The sequence below is a fragment of the Biomphalaria glabrata genome, chromosome 6, assembly GCF_947242115.1.
Source record: "Biomphalaria glabrata chromosome 6, xgBioGlab47.1, whole genome shotgun sequence".
In the NCBI taxonomy this organism is placed as follows: Eukaryota; Metazoa; Mollusca; class Gastropoda; family Planorbidae; genus Biomphalaria; species Biomphalaria glabrata.
Window position 1 is genome coordinate 5,624,554 of NC_074716.1, and position 15,609 is coordinate 5,640,162.

At 33.5% G+C, this 15,609-nt stretch overlaps 2 protein-coding genes across 4 annotated transcripts in view; one reads left to right on the top strand and one right to left on the bottom strand.

The window, feature by feature from the left end:
* Positions 1 to 3,063, top strand: part of LOC106051282 (protein henna-like) — a 29,412-nt gene extending 26,349 nt beyond the window's left edge. For all 3 annotated transcript variants that reach the window (XM_056032771.1, XM_056032772.1, XM_056032770.1), the window contains exons 12-14: positions 84 to 217; positions 1,553 to 1,668; positions 2,158 to 3,063. In XM_056032771.1, the coding sequence (XP_055888746.1) occupies positions 84 to 217; positions 1,553 to 1,668; positions 2,158 to 2,204 (297 nt within the window). In that variant the 3' untranslated portion in view covers positions 2,205 to 3,063. The remainder of the gene's footprint in view (positions 1 to 83; positions 218 to 1,552; positions 1,669 to 2,157) is intronic.
* A 966-nt stretch (positions 3,064 to 4,029) lies between these two features.
* On the bottom strand, positions 4,030 to 9,708 carry LOC106051278 (IST1 homolog). Its single transcript, XM_056033554.1, has 5 exons — positions 9,381 to 9,708; positions 8,331 to 8,502; positions 7,386 to 7,643; positions 6,662 to 6,893; positions 4,030 to 4,611 (listed from the first exon to the last, which is right to left on the bottom strand). The coding sequence occupies exons 1-5, from the start codon at positions 9,647 to 9,649 to the stop codon at positions 4,466 to 4,468; spliced, it is 1,077 nt and encodes a 358-aa protein (XP_055889529.1). The 5' UTR covers positions 9,650 to 9,708; the 3' UTR covers positions 4,030 to 4,465.
* Between the last annotated feature and the right edge of the window lie 5,901 nt (positions 9,709 to 15,609).

Here is a 15,609-nt window from a genome sequence, read left to right on the forward strand (position 1 = left end):
GAGATTTCTTATTTTGGGTTTTGTAAATTGTGTTGCCTACGTACAAGAAATAGTTTTATTGTATTATACTACACTACTTTCAGTACTGTCTGAGTGATAAGCCTCAGGTCCTTCCATTTGATCCACTGAAGACTTGTGAACAAGAGTACCCAATCACTTCATTCCAACCTGTTTACTTTGTGGCTGACAGTTTTGATTCTGCCAAAGTGAAACTAAAGTAAGTCTTTGATGATATCCTTGCTCTTGTAGCTAGTTGACTCCGGATGTAGGAATATTTGTTTTTTTGTTTAAGATTAGAAAGTTATTTCTTTTATGAAAGGGCAAGAACGAGATATATGGTCTTTATTTTATTTTTTTTACAACACACAAAATAGTAGTTTGAGATATCAACTAACTTTTAACTCTAATCTATTGTCTAGCATTCAATCATGCTCCATCTTCTATAAAATCAGTTTTACTTGGCTTAATATGTGTGCAATTGTTTCTATCTTAATACTATATAATAATTTGAACTGATTAGAAATATGATAAATGTCACAATTGTTAAATCCAATTAAAACAGAGCGTATTCTATTATAAATACCTGAATTGCGTAGGACATAATTATCTTCTTTTTTTAAGTAACGTCTGTAATATATAAGACAAGAAGATAACATATAAAACTGATAGCTATGAATGTTCAGATTATGGACAAGAAGTTTCATCTAGTTTGTTTGATAAGGTGAAGTATTAGAAGCAAAGAACATAGGTTTAGATTAACAGAAACATGTGTGTTTGAAGGTGTAGGGAAAATGGTGAGAAATTCTTGAACTGAGATCTCAAACAAGTTGAAGGTAGCAGAGTTAAAAATTCTCAACCTAATAAAACTTCCAGTCTCACTTTGGTTGATTTAAGCTAAGAATGACAGTCTTATTTTCGGTCTGCCATAACAGGCCATATCACTAACAGATCTAGACACAGATTTGATGTTTACATTTTTTTTCTTATCTATGCTAGTTAGAACAAATGGAAGTACCTGAGGCTTAGCCATTGCCTAATGCTTGGCAAGGTTGCTGTTTCCACGGTTTACTAGTTTATGCCCTGGTTGGAGCAGTCCCTTATTTTCGTTTCATTTAATTCCCCCATTTCTCTCATAAAAAATGTATTCCCTAGTGCTGCCACAAGTAATATGTATGCATCACTCATTGTTTCAGCATTTAGCTTCACCTTTGTAGTTAGGACAATAGGTCATCTTCTTTCACCTTTGTAGTTAGGACAATAGGTCATCTTCTTTCACCTTTGTAGTTAGGACAATAGGTCATCTTCTTTCACCTTTGTAGTTAGGACAATAGGTCATCTTTTTCCACCTTTGTAGATAGAACAATAGGTCATCTTCTTTCACCTTTGTAGTTAGAAGAATAGATCATCTTTCTTCACCTATTTATTTGGACAATAGGTCATCATCTTTTACCTTTGTAGTTAAAACAATAGGTCCTCCATTTATTTTTAGCTTACATTTCTTTCTCTAACTCTTGTCTTTCAAATTAAACATGTTACTCTTGTTTCTCTATAGACAATTTGCTGCAACCATCCCAAGACCATTCAGTGTCCGCTACAATCCCTACACCCAGAGTGTGGAAGTCATCAACAGTAAACAGCAAATTATCAACCTGACTAAAGACATCAAAGGTACAGTCATGTTTTGGCTATGTTAGTCCCCAATAAACTTCTTACAATCATTGTGAATGTCTTTTTCACTAGTAGTCATGGCAAATACTTGCAGATGGTCTATAGCTCGGTTCAAAGCACAAATGTTACATATAATGAATGTCTCTTTCCATCTGTAGTTTCACCTTTTTGGTATTTCTTTGGCCATGAAGTCTATAAATAAATGATATATGATGGGTCTTTTTTTTCATTTTAATTTTTTTGTCACAGTGTTGATTGACTAGAGATTTTCATTTATAATATTTTATAAACTCAGGTTAAATAAATTATAAGTGTATTTTAAAAACATCTAGCTTTTATGAAAGCGGCATGATATGAATGAAAATTTTACATGAAAAAAAATAGTTTCCAACATGTACTTGTAATTTTAATACATCTCCTTTATAAATATTTTCTTAATTACATTAAAGTAAAGACTTTTAACATATTTTCTTAAAAATGTTATTATAGGTGATCTATCTCTATTGGAAGATGCTATTGCTAAAATTGAATCCTAAATACACAACTGAAGGATAGAACTTGGAATGTTTTACATCAGCCAGGAAAACCAATGACTTTACAGAGTCTATGTTACTGATTAACATGCAGGACTAGATTAGATATAAAACTATTTGCTCATATGTACAGGAATGAAGTGGATTGATTGATAAGAAGTAAATAAACATTAATTAAATTGACACATGAATCTGAAGCAGAGGAACACAGAATTTTCAAGAAAAAAAAGTTTGCTTTAAGTCAAATGGTTGTATTTTTGGAATGACTATTTGGTATACAATTTTAAATATGTATTACATCGCATTTATATAAATATATTAGCGGGATATTACCCGCGGGCCTTAGTTTGTGTATCATTGATCTAGCGCCATGTTTCCTTACATCTATTATAAAGTACTTTGAAAATGGGCTTACCCGATTAGTTGAAAAGTTTCTTTCTTTGGGTATTTTTTTTAATTTTCAAGGCCTTTTTGTGGGAGAGACATTTAACATTCGCTACAGTCTCCACGGTGATCTAATGAACATCATGTCAAATTTTATCGATTGGTCAAACAGTTTTGATTTCTATTCAGGACATATATATGTATTCATACTCACTCCTTACATTGTGCTTTATATATTATATTTTTTTAAGGTTGGTGTATAATGTCAGGGCATTGTGTTCAGTAATATTTTTGAGATTCAAATATCTATTTTTGTAAAAAAAAAATTATTTAATGCTGTTACAAGTTGTTTGACATGTATTTTTATTGTAATAAATTATATATCATTATTATATGTGCCTTGTATTCCAGTGGAAATGGGAAATTTAATTACTGAAAAACAAATGTCTAACACAAAATAAAATTTTGATTCAATGTTTCTTTATTGTTTTTATTTATAATTTATAAAGAATGATACTAATTTACACACAGTGTATTTACATGAAACAATGACAAATACATCAGAGAGAGAATGTTGGGGGGTACCTATTTTATGTGAAATACATGTCGAAACCTATCACCTTCATAATGAAGGTGTGACTTTTAACTCATTGCAGATTTACTAAAAATATTCTGCATGTTCGCTTTATTACCACAAAAAAGTCAAATACCTAGATGGACTTCATGTAAAATAATGTGACATTCATTGACTAGCAAAGCCTCAAAAGTAGAATTAGAGTATGAAAGTCTATTCCATAAGTTTATATACATCAGATAAATAGAGTGACACCAATAAAATCTACTTCAATTAAACTACTAATTATAGTCCATTTTAGCTGTTTAGCACTTAATTACAAGAACAGTAGTCACATAGATTATATTAGGATCAGTGCTGGATTTTCCTATAAGCAACAGAAGCTATTGCTTTGAGCCCCCGCTTGTGATATTTTCAATCATTTGAAGAAAGCAAAAAAAAATTGCCTTATGTTTATTAAATTATTATATCAAAAAGCTTAGGGCCTTATCAAGGCTAATTCTGGACCTGATTAGGATCAATTTGACAAAACTGTGTCATGCACCATATTCCCAGTCAATTTATTTTTAAGAGATTTTTCTTTTTAATTATTATTATTATTATTTAAGGTAAATGCAAATGTCAAAAATATGTGAGTTAAATTGTGTAACATACCTAGACTTCATCTGATTGTATGCCTAAATTTGTACAATATTTTCATAACTGGACCTAAGATGATGGATTGTTAAGGAATGACAAAATGTGATATGAAAAATGAAAGTCAAGATATATGTACTTCTGAACAACAAAAAAAACTATTACTTTCAAGCCCAAGAGAAATCTTATGTAAGAAGAATCAGCTTTGTCAATGAGACATCTTAGAATTTAAAAAAAATTCAATAATAGCATTCTACGTAAACTGCTAGCAGCAATGGCCATAACTATCTTTATATCGGTTATATAATAATGCTCATTAATTGTATGAATGACAAAAGAAACGCAGATATGGAACAATGTAAAATAAATATATAACCCTAATTAGATGGCTCAACATTAAACTTACACCAAATCTCAACATCATTTCAAGATTTGTTCTTAAACTATTAATTTTTTGTTCCACTGTGTTAAGTGCATACATGATGCTTTAGTTTATGCACAAGCACTAAAAAGAATTTAGTAATAAACATTTGATTAAATGCCTTTACGTAGTCATCAACTGAATGAACCAATGGACATTGCATTGCATGATTGTAAAAAAAAAACAGAGACATGAAAGCAATGGTAGGATTTATACTATACAGCCAATATGTGATAGGAATACAAAATCTTATTTCTTTTTCTTTAACTGTTCAAACCTTCGAGTGAGGTCATCAAAGTCAACATCTTCCCCAGAGTTTCCCCCCACAGAGTTGCCAAGATCTGGGAGCGTATTACTAGGAACTGTTGGTAACTCTGGGAACACATCTTCCTTACCTAATAGATTAATAAAAGAAAACAAAGAAAAACATAAAAAAAAAATAATATAAAAAAAACAAAGCTAATGTGTAATTGTATAGATTAGTTTGGATCAGTCAAGTAATTATACCTATGACAGACATAATAAATCTGTGCGATAAGAAATATTTTTACCAATTGTTTTTCTTTAATGTGCTTTGAACCTTGAGAAAGGGGGAGGGAAGAAGTGGGTATCTTGTGCAAATTTCAGCTTAATCCAAGATTGGGTGTGGGAGAAATAAGGTGTACAAACTTTTTGCCAAACAGACAGAGTGAGTTGATAAAAGCTTTGTAAACAGTAATTTATACAAGTCTACAGAGATATCTTTAGCCAAATAACAAAAGGTAATAAAATCTGGGTATTGCTTCATTCAATTATTAAATTATACCTAATTTTGAAACTGGACATAAACACTAGAAGATAAATGACTAAAATTTCAATGAATGCTTGCTGTAACTGCTTGCTATTGAATATAATATACATTTTATTACTACTCTCTTCAAAAAGAAAAAAAAACAGCTACAGTCTGTAGAAATAACTGAAAATGATTTAAAAATGCCATTTTAATGAACTGAAATTAAGAATGGGTAAAAGTTTTTTATAAAGACAAGGAAATCATTGAGGGTTAAAAAAAGGTTTTGTTGAAAATGGATTTGCTGTAAAAATAATTGCAACTAATAATAAATAATTAGTTGTTGTTTTTTTAAATTGTGGAAATCTTTCAAAAAGAAATGTGATGATGGCCCACAGAGTCACAGAAATAGGGAATTAGTCTAGTAATTATTTTTTTTATAGTGAACTCTCTCTTATAATGGTATGAAAAATACAGTAATAAAAGCAATTAGGCAAAAAGTAAAGCAATTTCACAAGAAGTAAGGATTTGGCGGATTCAGAGATAGAAAGAAAAAAATACCTGGCGATGGTTCCTTCTTAAATATCTGCATGCAAACATGGTCTGAATTAATTTTTGGGCACAAACGTTATAATTAACAAAAACTGAACACATGCAAATAGAATTTAAAATATTCCACATTTTCCAAATGGAAACAAAATTGAAGCTCGACAGGTGATGTCCATTACCACATGGTTTCATTTATAACTAGAAAATCAACTTTTTTCCAATGGATCATCATCACAAATGTTAAAAGGAAAGAGAGATGTTAAATGTGTAGGAGGACAGAAAGCTAAATTGAAAATGGTGTTATCACAAGCTGTCAGCAAGAGAAAGAATAAAAGGTTCATGTAACAATATCTATGCCTTACTGACTTTAAGTACCTTCCAATGTCTTTATGGATATAAACTAGGGCTTTATCACCAAGCACTGATAACATTATTATTTAATAGAAGAACTATCCAAAGATATTTATAAAGCATATTACAAAGCATACTGAGATAATTTTAGTAGTTGGCAATGAAATTATTCTCATTTTGTTATTATATTAATTCAAAAGCCTACTATTTTTAAACGTTCATTCTACTTCTGAATATTTCTGAGAACAATCAGATATGTTTGAAAATTTTTCTTTTTGCTAATAAATTTGAGAGTTGTTGCTTTGTTCATTCTTTGCACTAGAGCCGGTGTCCTAAATAAGTAACTTTAAAAATATAGCACTCATTTGTTACTTGTTTTTTTTTGGTTTTTTTTTTGGGGGGGGGGGGGGGAGAGTTGTCCCCCTCTTTGATATGTTAATTATGAATTTTAGATAAAATAGTAACAACATTAAAAGAATCAATTCATCAATATATATAAAATTTCATGATAAGTTATGTATAGTTAATGTGCATCATGATAAACAATGCATAGTTACTGTACCTATTATTAAGTGACGTATATGTAATAGTTAATGTACCTCATAATAAATAAGCAGATTGTAGTTAATGTACCTCAAGATAGGTGATATATAGTTAATGTATATCATGATAAGCAATGTATATCATGATAAGCAATGTATATCATGATAAGCAATGTATAGTTAATGTATATCATGATAAGCAGTGTATAGTTAATGTGAAAGACAATGCCTTACTTTGATGTGGTCGAGCTGGTGGCACAGAGACAGATGGCGCTGTGGGATAAGGCGGCTTTGTGGTGTTGCTGTAAAGCTGATCAAAATTAGGGGGCCCAGGAGGTGCAGAGTGAGCCCCTGAGTTGTATGCTGGGGGCTGGTTAGGTGTGTAGGCACTGAAACCACCATGTGGTGCCTGACTTGGGAGAGGGGGTGGTGCACCTCCTCCACCTATGGGTGCTGGTGGAAAATGCTGGGAAAAAAAACAAGTATAAGTTTTAGTATTAGATTCTTAAATAAATTTTTGTATTGGTCACAAACAGAAAGAAATGATACTTTGAAAGGTTACAATTTTTTTACAGTGTTTACAGCACAAAATGGCTTTAGTTTGAATAAATCCTTTATCCTTCCTACATTTTACATATTCTAAGTTTAGGTATTTACTTCAAAGAAGTAACTTTTTTTTCTTTGATTTATATATATATCAAACTAAACTAATTGAAAACTTATATTAGTCTGAAGACAAACTGTATAAGTAATTAATTAACACATGGATTCTGATAGAGTTATATTTTAAATTTAAAAAAAAAATGTTTCTGATCGACAAGCATTAGACAGTTTTAAAAAGCATCTACTCTAAAAGGATTTTAAATATTTAAGATCCCCTTTTTAAGGGCATAATTATTAAAAACAATTTAATGGCAACACAATCATATAAAAGTTGTCAAGTCATAGTTATTTGTACCATGGGTCCAGAAGGAGACATAGGATAATTCAAGGGTTGTGGGACTCCCATGCCACCTTTAGGTCCACCAGAACCACCAGTGTTCTTTTTATCATCTGTGCCGAGGTCGATAAGCAAATTTTCAGCAAGGAGGATCTCGTCCTGATGCATGATGGATGGATCTGGCTCAAACGGAACATTGTACGTCTTGGCGATTTCAACCATGTAGCGTTCCACGAGTGACTTTGGCGGAGCTTGCACAGAAAGTTTGTGCATGACCTAGAAAGAAAATATGGGTCAATGATATAGTTATTTTTAAAAGTTTTTTTTAAACTTATGGTTTGCAGGATTTTTCAGTGCATGGACCAAAGTTTGAGAGCTCGCTGCCCAATGATCTCAGACAAACAATATGCTTCCCTACATTCAAGAAGAACATTAAACCTATCTGTTCAAAACTATTTTTTTTAGATTAGTGAGATTCTAATGTTATATTAACATATTGTCTTGTGCCTATATTATGCCTTTTAACAGCACTTTTAAAAAATTAAATATTTATTAGAATTATGGAACTAATATAACTAATTTGTCATAGTATCTAATTCAAATTTCAAGACAGTCTGTCCACACCAACCTTCAGCAGAATATGATAGTTTTGCAAACAAATGCCCATTAAGAAAGGAGGACAGCATAAATGAGGTACCCCAGAATGTGTGGCTCAGGGACATAAAACACTTGGCTACCATCAAGGGGGCTCAAGTTCGAATCCCAACTGTGTTTGCTGAGAACGTAAAGGCAGCATGGAAACCTCCCAGATACCCCTTCCCATTACGTCTACAAAAGATATTGGCCAAGGGCACTGAGCATGCTACAAGCACGAAAGATAGGCTATATAAAAGGAATAAAAAGAAACAGCCTTTTCTTACCAATGCCCAAACAACACAACAAACTTAGATAGAAAGCTCTTACCTTTTCATTGACATTGCTCAGTGAGTTCCCTCGGCAGGCCTGAGCAAAGTCAGGAGAATATTTTCTAGCAAACTCTTCACTCACAGCCTTTAACTCCTGAACATCAGCCTGCAGTCTAGGAGTTGCCCAAATGATACTTGCTATAGCTTCTTCCAAGCCTGGGTCAAGCTCTCTAAAAAGAAAGTTACATAAAATGTCGTAAAAAGCTAAATATAATGAATATTTTTTATTGTCGGGAGGCATCATAAATTTTATAGTAAAGTAAGGTAAGTTTAGTTCCCTTTTTTTATAGACCTTGCGATATATAGGACAGATGACCATTAATTTATAAGAAAGAAAACTAAATGATGAATAATAACATGATATTAAAATATAATTGCAGCACTAGGTAACAATAGTTAATGAGACAAGAAGCTGAATAAAAATATGATTAATAATAAATTAAGCTCTGACCCCAACAACAGAACTCTGAAACAGCCATATCATGTAGTAGCAACCAAGTGCCAGGCTAACAAGTTACTTGACGGACAAGTTTCCAAAAAAAAAAGGAACCTATAAAGGCAGTAGAGTTATCTGGAATCATATCACTAACCAGGGTCACACAGCTATGTAACCATCTAGATCCCATCGACAATTTTCCCCTAAACTCTCTTTCACATGCAATTTTATACTTAGATTAAACACAAATTGGAGCCAAAGGCTTTTTTTCCAAGACAACAAAGACCCTAATTTAAACTACGTCTATAACAAGATCTATGCCTAAATAAAAAAAAAAAAGGTGCTGTTAATACCTCTATGAAAAAGAATGATCATATTTAATGCACTGATATTATTTTTGAAAGCTTTTAATATGTTTGGACAAAGTTCCCCTTTTGACAACATTTATATATATATTTATTTATATATATATATATTCTGAAGGACAAAATTTTCAAAGTCAATATTTTAAATAATAGGCTCTCTTAAAAGTAAGAAAGGAAATATCTGTAATTCATTAAATTTAAAAAAAAAATTTATGTGATGTCTTAGACAAAGTAATAATAGACTTACTTCTGTGTCTGTATGAGACCAAATCTTGCCAGTAACAGATCACAATACATTTCTAACAGTTCCATAGCCTCCACCAAATAATCTTCACGAATGATGTGTTCCACCCGTATTCGAGCCCGATCTTCCTTTCCAGCCGAAATATAGTCTGCTATTTCCTTTCTGGATTTCAAGGCCATCTCAGTCTTTTTCTTTTCTAACAACTTAAGTCTATTAATTATCAATCTTAAGTTAGTTTTTAGTTTGGTATAATTTGGTCCACTTTTGAACATGGTGTTTGTTGATTTGTAACTCTTGAGCTGGATTTTAAAATGACGATATTTCAGCTTTCCTGTAAAAAATAATTATCACAAAATATTATTTTTTAAAGATTTTTATGGCTTTAATTGAAGCTAATAAGTAGAATATATAGGATGGTTGCCTGGTCGTGCGGTTTGCGCGCTCAACTGTCATTCAGATTTATCGATGGTCCAGGGTTCAAACCCTGCCCGCTCCAATCCCCTGTCATCCTGCGGGAGGTTTGGACTAGGAAGTAATTATTTTCAACTCTGAAGGAACATCCGAAACATGTGTGACAGGTGGGGAAATGTGACGTGTGTTTGGCACGTTTTATGTCTAGGGGATGATTATTTTTGAAAGCAATCACACCCCCACTTATCAGCATATGAATCGGGAGCAGACACGCAACGAGACAAAGCAATGAAAGATAGATACAAAAGTTAAAATAAAGGACATTTATTTACATAAATATACATATAATAATAAAAAGGGGGAGGGTTTGCATCTATCTCTAGTATATTCTATGTTCAATCATCACTCTTGCACCTAATAAGAGAGTATGTCACTTTGTCCTCTGACTTAGCTGGTTGTCCTGTTGATGTCGCAGCTGGCTGTGTCCTGGCTTGAGGTTCTGCAGCTGGAGGTGGCGCTCTAGCGGATAGAGGGACGCCGGCGATATAGTTCTTGTGGAGTCTCAGTCCCAAGTTCTAGTATCTGTAGTGGGCACAGTAGGGCGGGTGGCCGGCTACCGTGGGCACAAATGTACTGCGGGCAGAGCGGATCTGCCTGGGCAGCGTAGTTGACAGGATATGTCCAGTGAGTTGCAGAGGGTTGGCGTAGCTATGACGTCTCACACAGATCTGAATCCATAGGGACGTCGCACCTAATAGCTTGACAGGTGGGCTGTCGAATAGGCGGGCAATGCCGATAGCGCCAAGTGGTAGAGTTGAGTAGATCTCAGTAGGCAAGTGCAGTGCTGAATAGCACTAAGCACAGATGCAGGTAAATAGATCGTTGATCCAATAAATAAATAAGCAGGTCAGTGAGCTAGTGCAGTGCTGAATAGCACTAAGCACAAAGATAGTAGGTGATTCTTGATATCAAACAAATAGGCAATAGGCAGACACCTGAGGGAGGCTGCGGATAAATACAGACAAGTTAGGACATGTCTCTTATGCATCTTATCGATGCCCTCGACTGAGGTGCATTCGTCAGATTGGTAAAATTGCTTTAGAGCACAAAGGAAGATGATGACAAATGGGATTTGGAAAATAGATGGCAGATAGTGGCAATATAGAAATGTACATAAAAGTGGAAATAATAATATAAGAATGTACATAGAAGGGGAAATAATAATCTCAAATAAACAACACAGGTGGATAGTGAAAGAAAAAAGGGGGGGGGGGGTGAGTTGGGCGGTGGTCAGCGACCCAGACGATTTGTTTACATGTGACCGTGGGTCGAGAACAATGGAGCGTGCTTGAATGTCCCTTCAAGCGGCGCAATTCTCCTTAGAGTAAAATGAGTAAAGGGGAGAGAATTCATATATCTTCTCTAAACGCAGTATCAGTGCGCTAGTAAAATTATCAAGGCGGTCAACCGAGATAAAGGAAGTAGACTAAGATGTACAAATATATACATGGTTGCATCAACTATCAATTGAGCAACGTAGCATTAATAGATTAACGCAATACATAAATAAATACATAGGACATGTTCATGTTTTCTACTTACGCCAGTGAGAAATACACAATGCACTAATTAAATATAAATGAACTAGGCAAAATACACATGATAAAATCCAATGGAAATATACACAGAGTAATTAAGATGGAACTTGTGATTAAGTTCAGCTTACCACCAGGTATTCCTCTAGGAGGGAGAATAAGTGATATAGTCCGGACTCGATAGCTCAGCTTGAATGAGGAAGAGAGGGTCTGACTTGATTTAATTTACTTATATATGCCTGGGAAATGTGGGCGGACACAGGAAACGTCTTAGGCTAAGAATTAGCTTACACGTGGGTGAAGTCCGACAAGCGTCACACCTTGGAGTACCACGCGGTGTATTGACCCGTGTAATCTCTTAGATCAAAGAGAGACGTGGGGGGAAGAGTGACCTGCATTCCACCCAAGGGGGGGGGGGTCAATCGCGGCGGACATCCGCGGATAAGACTAAAGAGAACGTGTCTATCTTTGCCCCGGTCAAGGGCAGATAAATGAAAGGACTGGCCTAATTTTCTCCAAGGTGGTGTCAACCGCGACCGTCCTTCAGACATCCGGCGGGCAAGATAAAAGAGATTGTGTGTTTACCTTTCCCCGATCAAGGGCAGATGAATGAAAGGACGCGCTTTAGCTATCTCCAATGTGGTCAACTAAGTCTAGCCTGGAGCGGAAAAGGTGGTGAGGGTGGAGAATTCAGGGGTAGGATGGGGAAATAATTAAAATAAAATAAATAAATAAGGAAAAATAATAATTAATGCTGTGATAATTTAGAGTGACTCTGACAGCGAGTTTTTGACTTGTCACAACATGTAAAACATTTTACAAAACAAACAACAAACATATATATGTGACATAATCTTATATATAAAGTAGAATGTAAGGTGTATGTATGTTATAACTGTTATGGAAATCAAAACTGTTTAACCAATCTTGATGAAACTTAGCATGAACATACCTTTCATCAGTACAGAGACTGTTGAATGTATATATATATATAGTGTAGTATGTATATAATATATATCATGTGTGTATATTTATATCTGTTAATGTCCCTTCCACAACTGTAGAACCTTACAATTTTTTTTTTAAATGTCTTGGGATAAAAATGTAAATAAATCCGTTTTCACAGCCTACTTTCCTATTTGTGGGTAAATTAAAAAGTGTTACATCCATTGCTTTCTGACACAAGGAAAGTCTCATTATGTTTGAGATATATATATATCCTATGCACTAAGCAAGTGATACTTAATTAAGGCCCAGTGGTCATATCTGGCTTGTATTTTATATTTGTCATTGTCTAATGTAACTTTTTAGTTGTAACATGATATTTTGTATGTTTTTATTCCAGATTTTTTTTTTATAAAACATGAACACAGGCAGAATGAGCAATGAACTTTGAAATAAAAGCAAATATAGATCTAAGATTATTGTAGATCTAGTACTAACTAGTAGTATTACTAGTAGATCTAGATCTAAAATAGATATATTTATAAGAATCTTCTTCTTCATCGTTCTCATTGTTATGTTTATAGTGTTCATATGACTAGACCAATACATGAGATGAACTGCGCAGTGGTTTCCAAATCAGGGAGCTCTCCATATAGTTTTCTTTCTATTGGGGTGATTTGGGGCCAATGTCTTATACGGGCCTCTTGGTAGAGAGAGCAGTTTTGGAGGACGTGGTCGGCATTTTCTGGTGATACTCCACATGGGCAGATTTCAATGGTTCCAATTTTGAGCTTCCAGAACATGTGTTGTCACATTCTGTTGTGTCCGGTCCTGAGTCGAAAGATTAGACGTTGGTCTAGTCGGGATAGCTTATAGTAAGCGTCATCTTTCTTGTGATTTGGATGGGAGCTCATCCATTTCTCATTTATTTTATCTACAATTAATTTCTTCATTTCTTCTGGATAGAGTGCAGAATTTACTTGTGAGTTTGTTCTCCCACTCTTGGCGTTTATAAGAATCAAGATCTATCTAATTCATTGTAATTTAAATCTAGAATCTACTGTAGTTTATAATCACTAATAACAGTATTAAAAATACAGATCTAGATTCTAGATCTATATTAATTATGTATTAAATACTAAATACTATTATTAAATGTTTAGTAGGCACTTTGATAATGGGGTATACTTGTTTGAGCTTCTATCTATTATGGTTGTAAAGTTTTGATGAGTTAAAGATGAAAATTCATTTTTTCTATCACAGTTTTTCTGACCTTTTCTATACACATAAAACAGCATAACTTCGCTCCTATATAACATAGAAAGATCAATTTGGTGTCCTTGTAAACCTCTCAGCAAGCTCTACATAACTAGATCTAGATAGTTTATGACAAATTAAGTTGTTATATATATATTTATTTTGAATTTTGTTTGTCAAAGTACCTATTATTAGAATTTATTAGATATAGAATCAGTAAATTACTATTACAAGGTAACTAGATCTAGATCTATAGAAAATAATAGTAATAGAGTATAGACTATAGAAGTCTAGTAATATACTTACAGATTCTAGACTAGATCTAGAATCTAGAAGATATGTAATGTAGATCTAGTCTAAAAAAAATTATTACTGTAATTGGGTGTAACTATTTTTGTCATATTTATTGATATTATCATTATGAGTTAGTAAGTGAAGTCTAAATCTAATCTAGATCTTGATCTAGACATATCTGTCATCTATTATAATTAACTTAGTATAATAATTAAGACAATTAAAGACTATTAGAATTAGTTCAATTAGACTAATTAGTCATTAGTTTAGTAACTATTAGATCTAGATTCTAGTAATACTACTACTACTAGATCTAGCTAGATCTACTATTGTATTAGACATTAGATCTAGGCTAGTCTAGATATAGATCTAGACTACTACTAGTAATATTACTAGTCTAGTTAAGTCTAGTTATTCTAGACTCTAACTCTAGTATTTATTTAGATTTTAGTGACTTTAAATTAATACTTTAAATAAGTTTATAAGCCAAGCCCATTATTCAATTTATTGGCATTATGATTATGATTTGTCATGATTTGATTAGATTTGATGATTGTCTTACTTTCATTTCAATTTTACCTTTAGCCTTTAGACTTAGACGACACTTTAGTCTTAGTCTTCAGACGGATTCAGTGCTTCACTTTCACTTCAGTTCATTCAGCTTCACTTCGACTTCAGTTTGACTCACAGTCACAGTTTCAGTATTTGAAGACTCGTTTGTTAGTGCTAGCAATGGTCACAATAATAGACTCAATAGTGTCTAGATCTAGAAATCTAGGTGTAGATCTATTAAAGACTCTAAAAAAAAAAAAAGCGGAAATTACCTTTAAGTCTAGATTAAAAATAAACAAAATACTCTAAAAGCCAAAACTTGGTGATTCATTTTTGACTGACGATTGTCAGGTAATCTATTTTAAGTAGTTTCCGCATCATGATCATGAAATAATAGTTTCGCATCAGTAAGATTTTTTGTTTATATTATATTTCCCACTAAACCCTAGAAAAATAAAAAGGAGCTAGGGGTAGGACAGCTATAGATGGACCACTCCAGCGTATCCAATTACATAATGTACATTCATCAGTTCTATTTAACATATTCTCAGATCTAGGTGGAATGTTTGCTACCCAGAACTGTAGCAAGCTCCAATCTCAATGGATTGCAGATATTTTGCTGCCTGGTAGTGTGGTATACGCTTCGGACTGTATTTGCTAGCAAACGGTATATTGTAGTTCTTCAATACGAAAAAAGTAAGATGATTTTACACATTGTTGCTGGTAGATCTAGAAATATCAACCGGACAATCGGCCTACTTTCATAAAAGCAGACGTACGTACGGCTTCTGACAGGAAGGAGTAGATCTAATAATTTTTTTTTCATGTTACTGCCTAGTCGTGTGGTATGCGTACTGGATTGTCTTTCTCGATGGTCCCGAGTTAAAACCGTGCCCGCTGCCTACCCAGTCGGCTTTGCGAGATGGGCTAGAATGTAGGCTAATTATTTTCAATTCTGAAGGAACATCCGAAACGTAAAATTGTAACTAACAAGCAAGACGGTTGGTGATAATACAATGATTACAGTCATACCCAAATATTATATCGCAGTGGTGAAAGATGCAGCAGAGCTCTTGTCACCAGAAAGCTTTTATCGTTGATTTGTAGGCTACCATTAATTGTAATAATACGCCGTGAAGCAGGATAGTAGACGTACTCAGAAGATTGCAAGTTTACTA

Excerpts from the sequence above, each read along its gene's own strand:
- LOC106051278 (XM_056033554.1), bottom strand. The coding sequence starts at position 9,649 with ATGTTCAAAAGTGGACCAAATTATACCAAACTAAAAACTAACTTAAGA. Across the intron at positions 7,644-8,330 it reads TGAGCAATGTCAATGAAAAG|GTCATGCACAAACTTTCTGT; the intron begins GTAAGAGCTTTC and ends TTTTCTTTCTAG. Across the intron at positions 4,612-6,661 it reads ACCAGCTCGACCACATCAAA|GTAAGGAAGATGTGTTCCCA; the intron begins GTAAGGCATTGT and ends TTAATCTATTAG.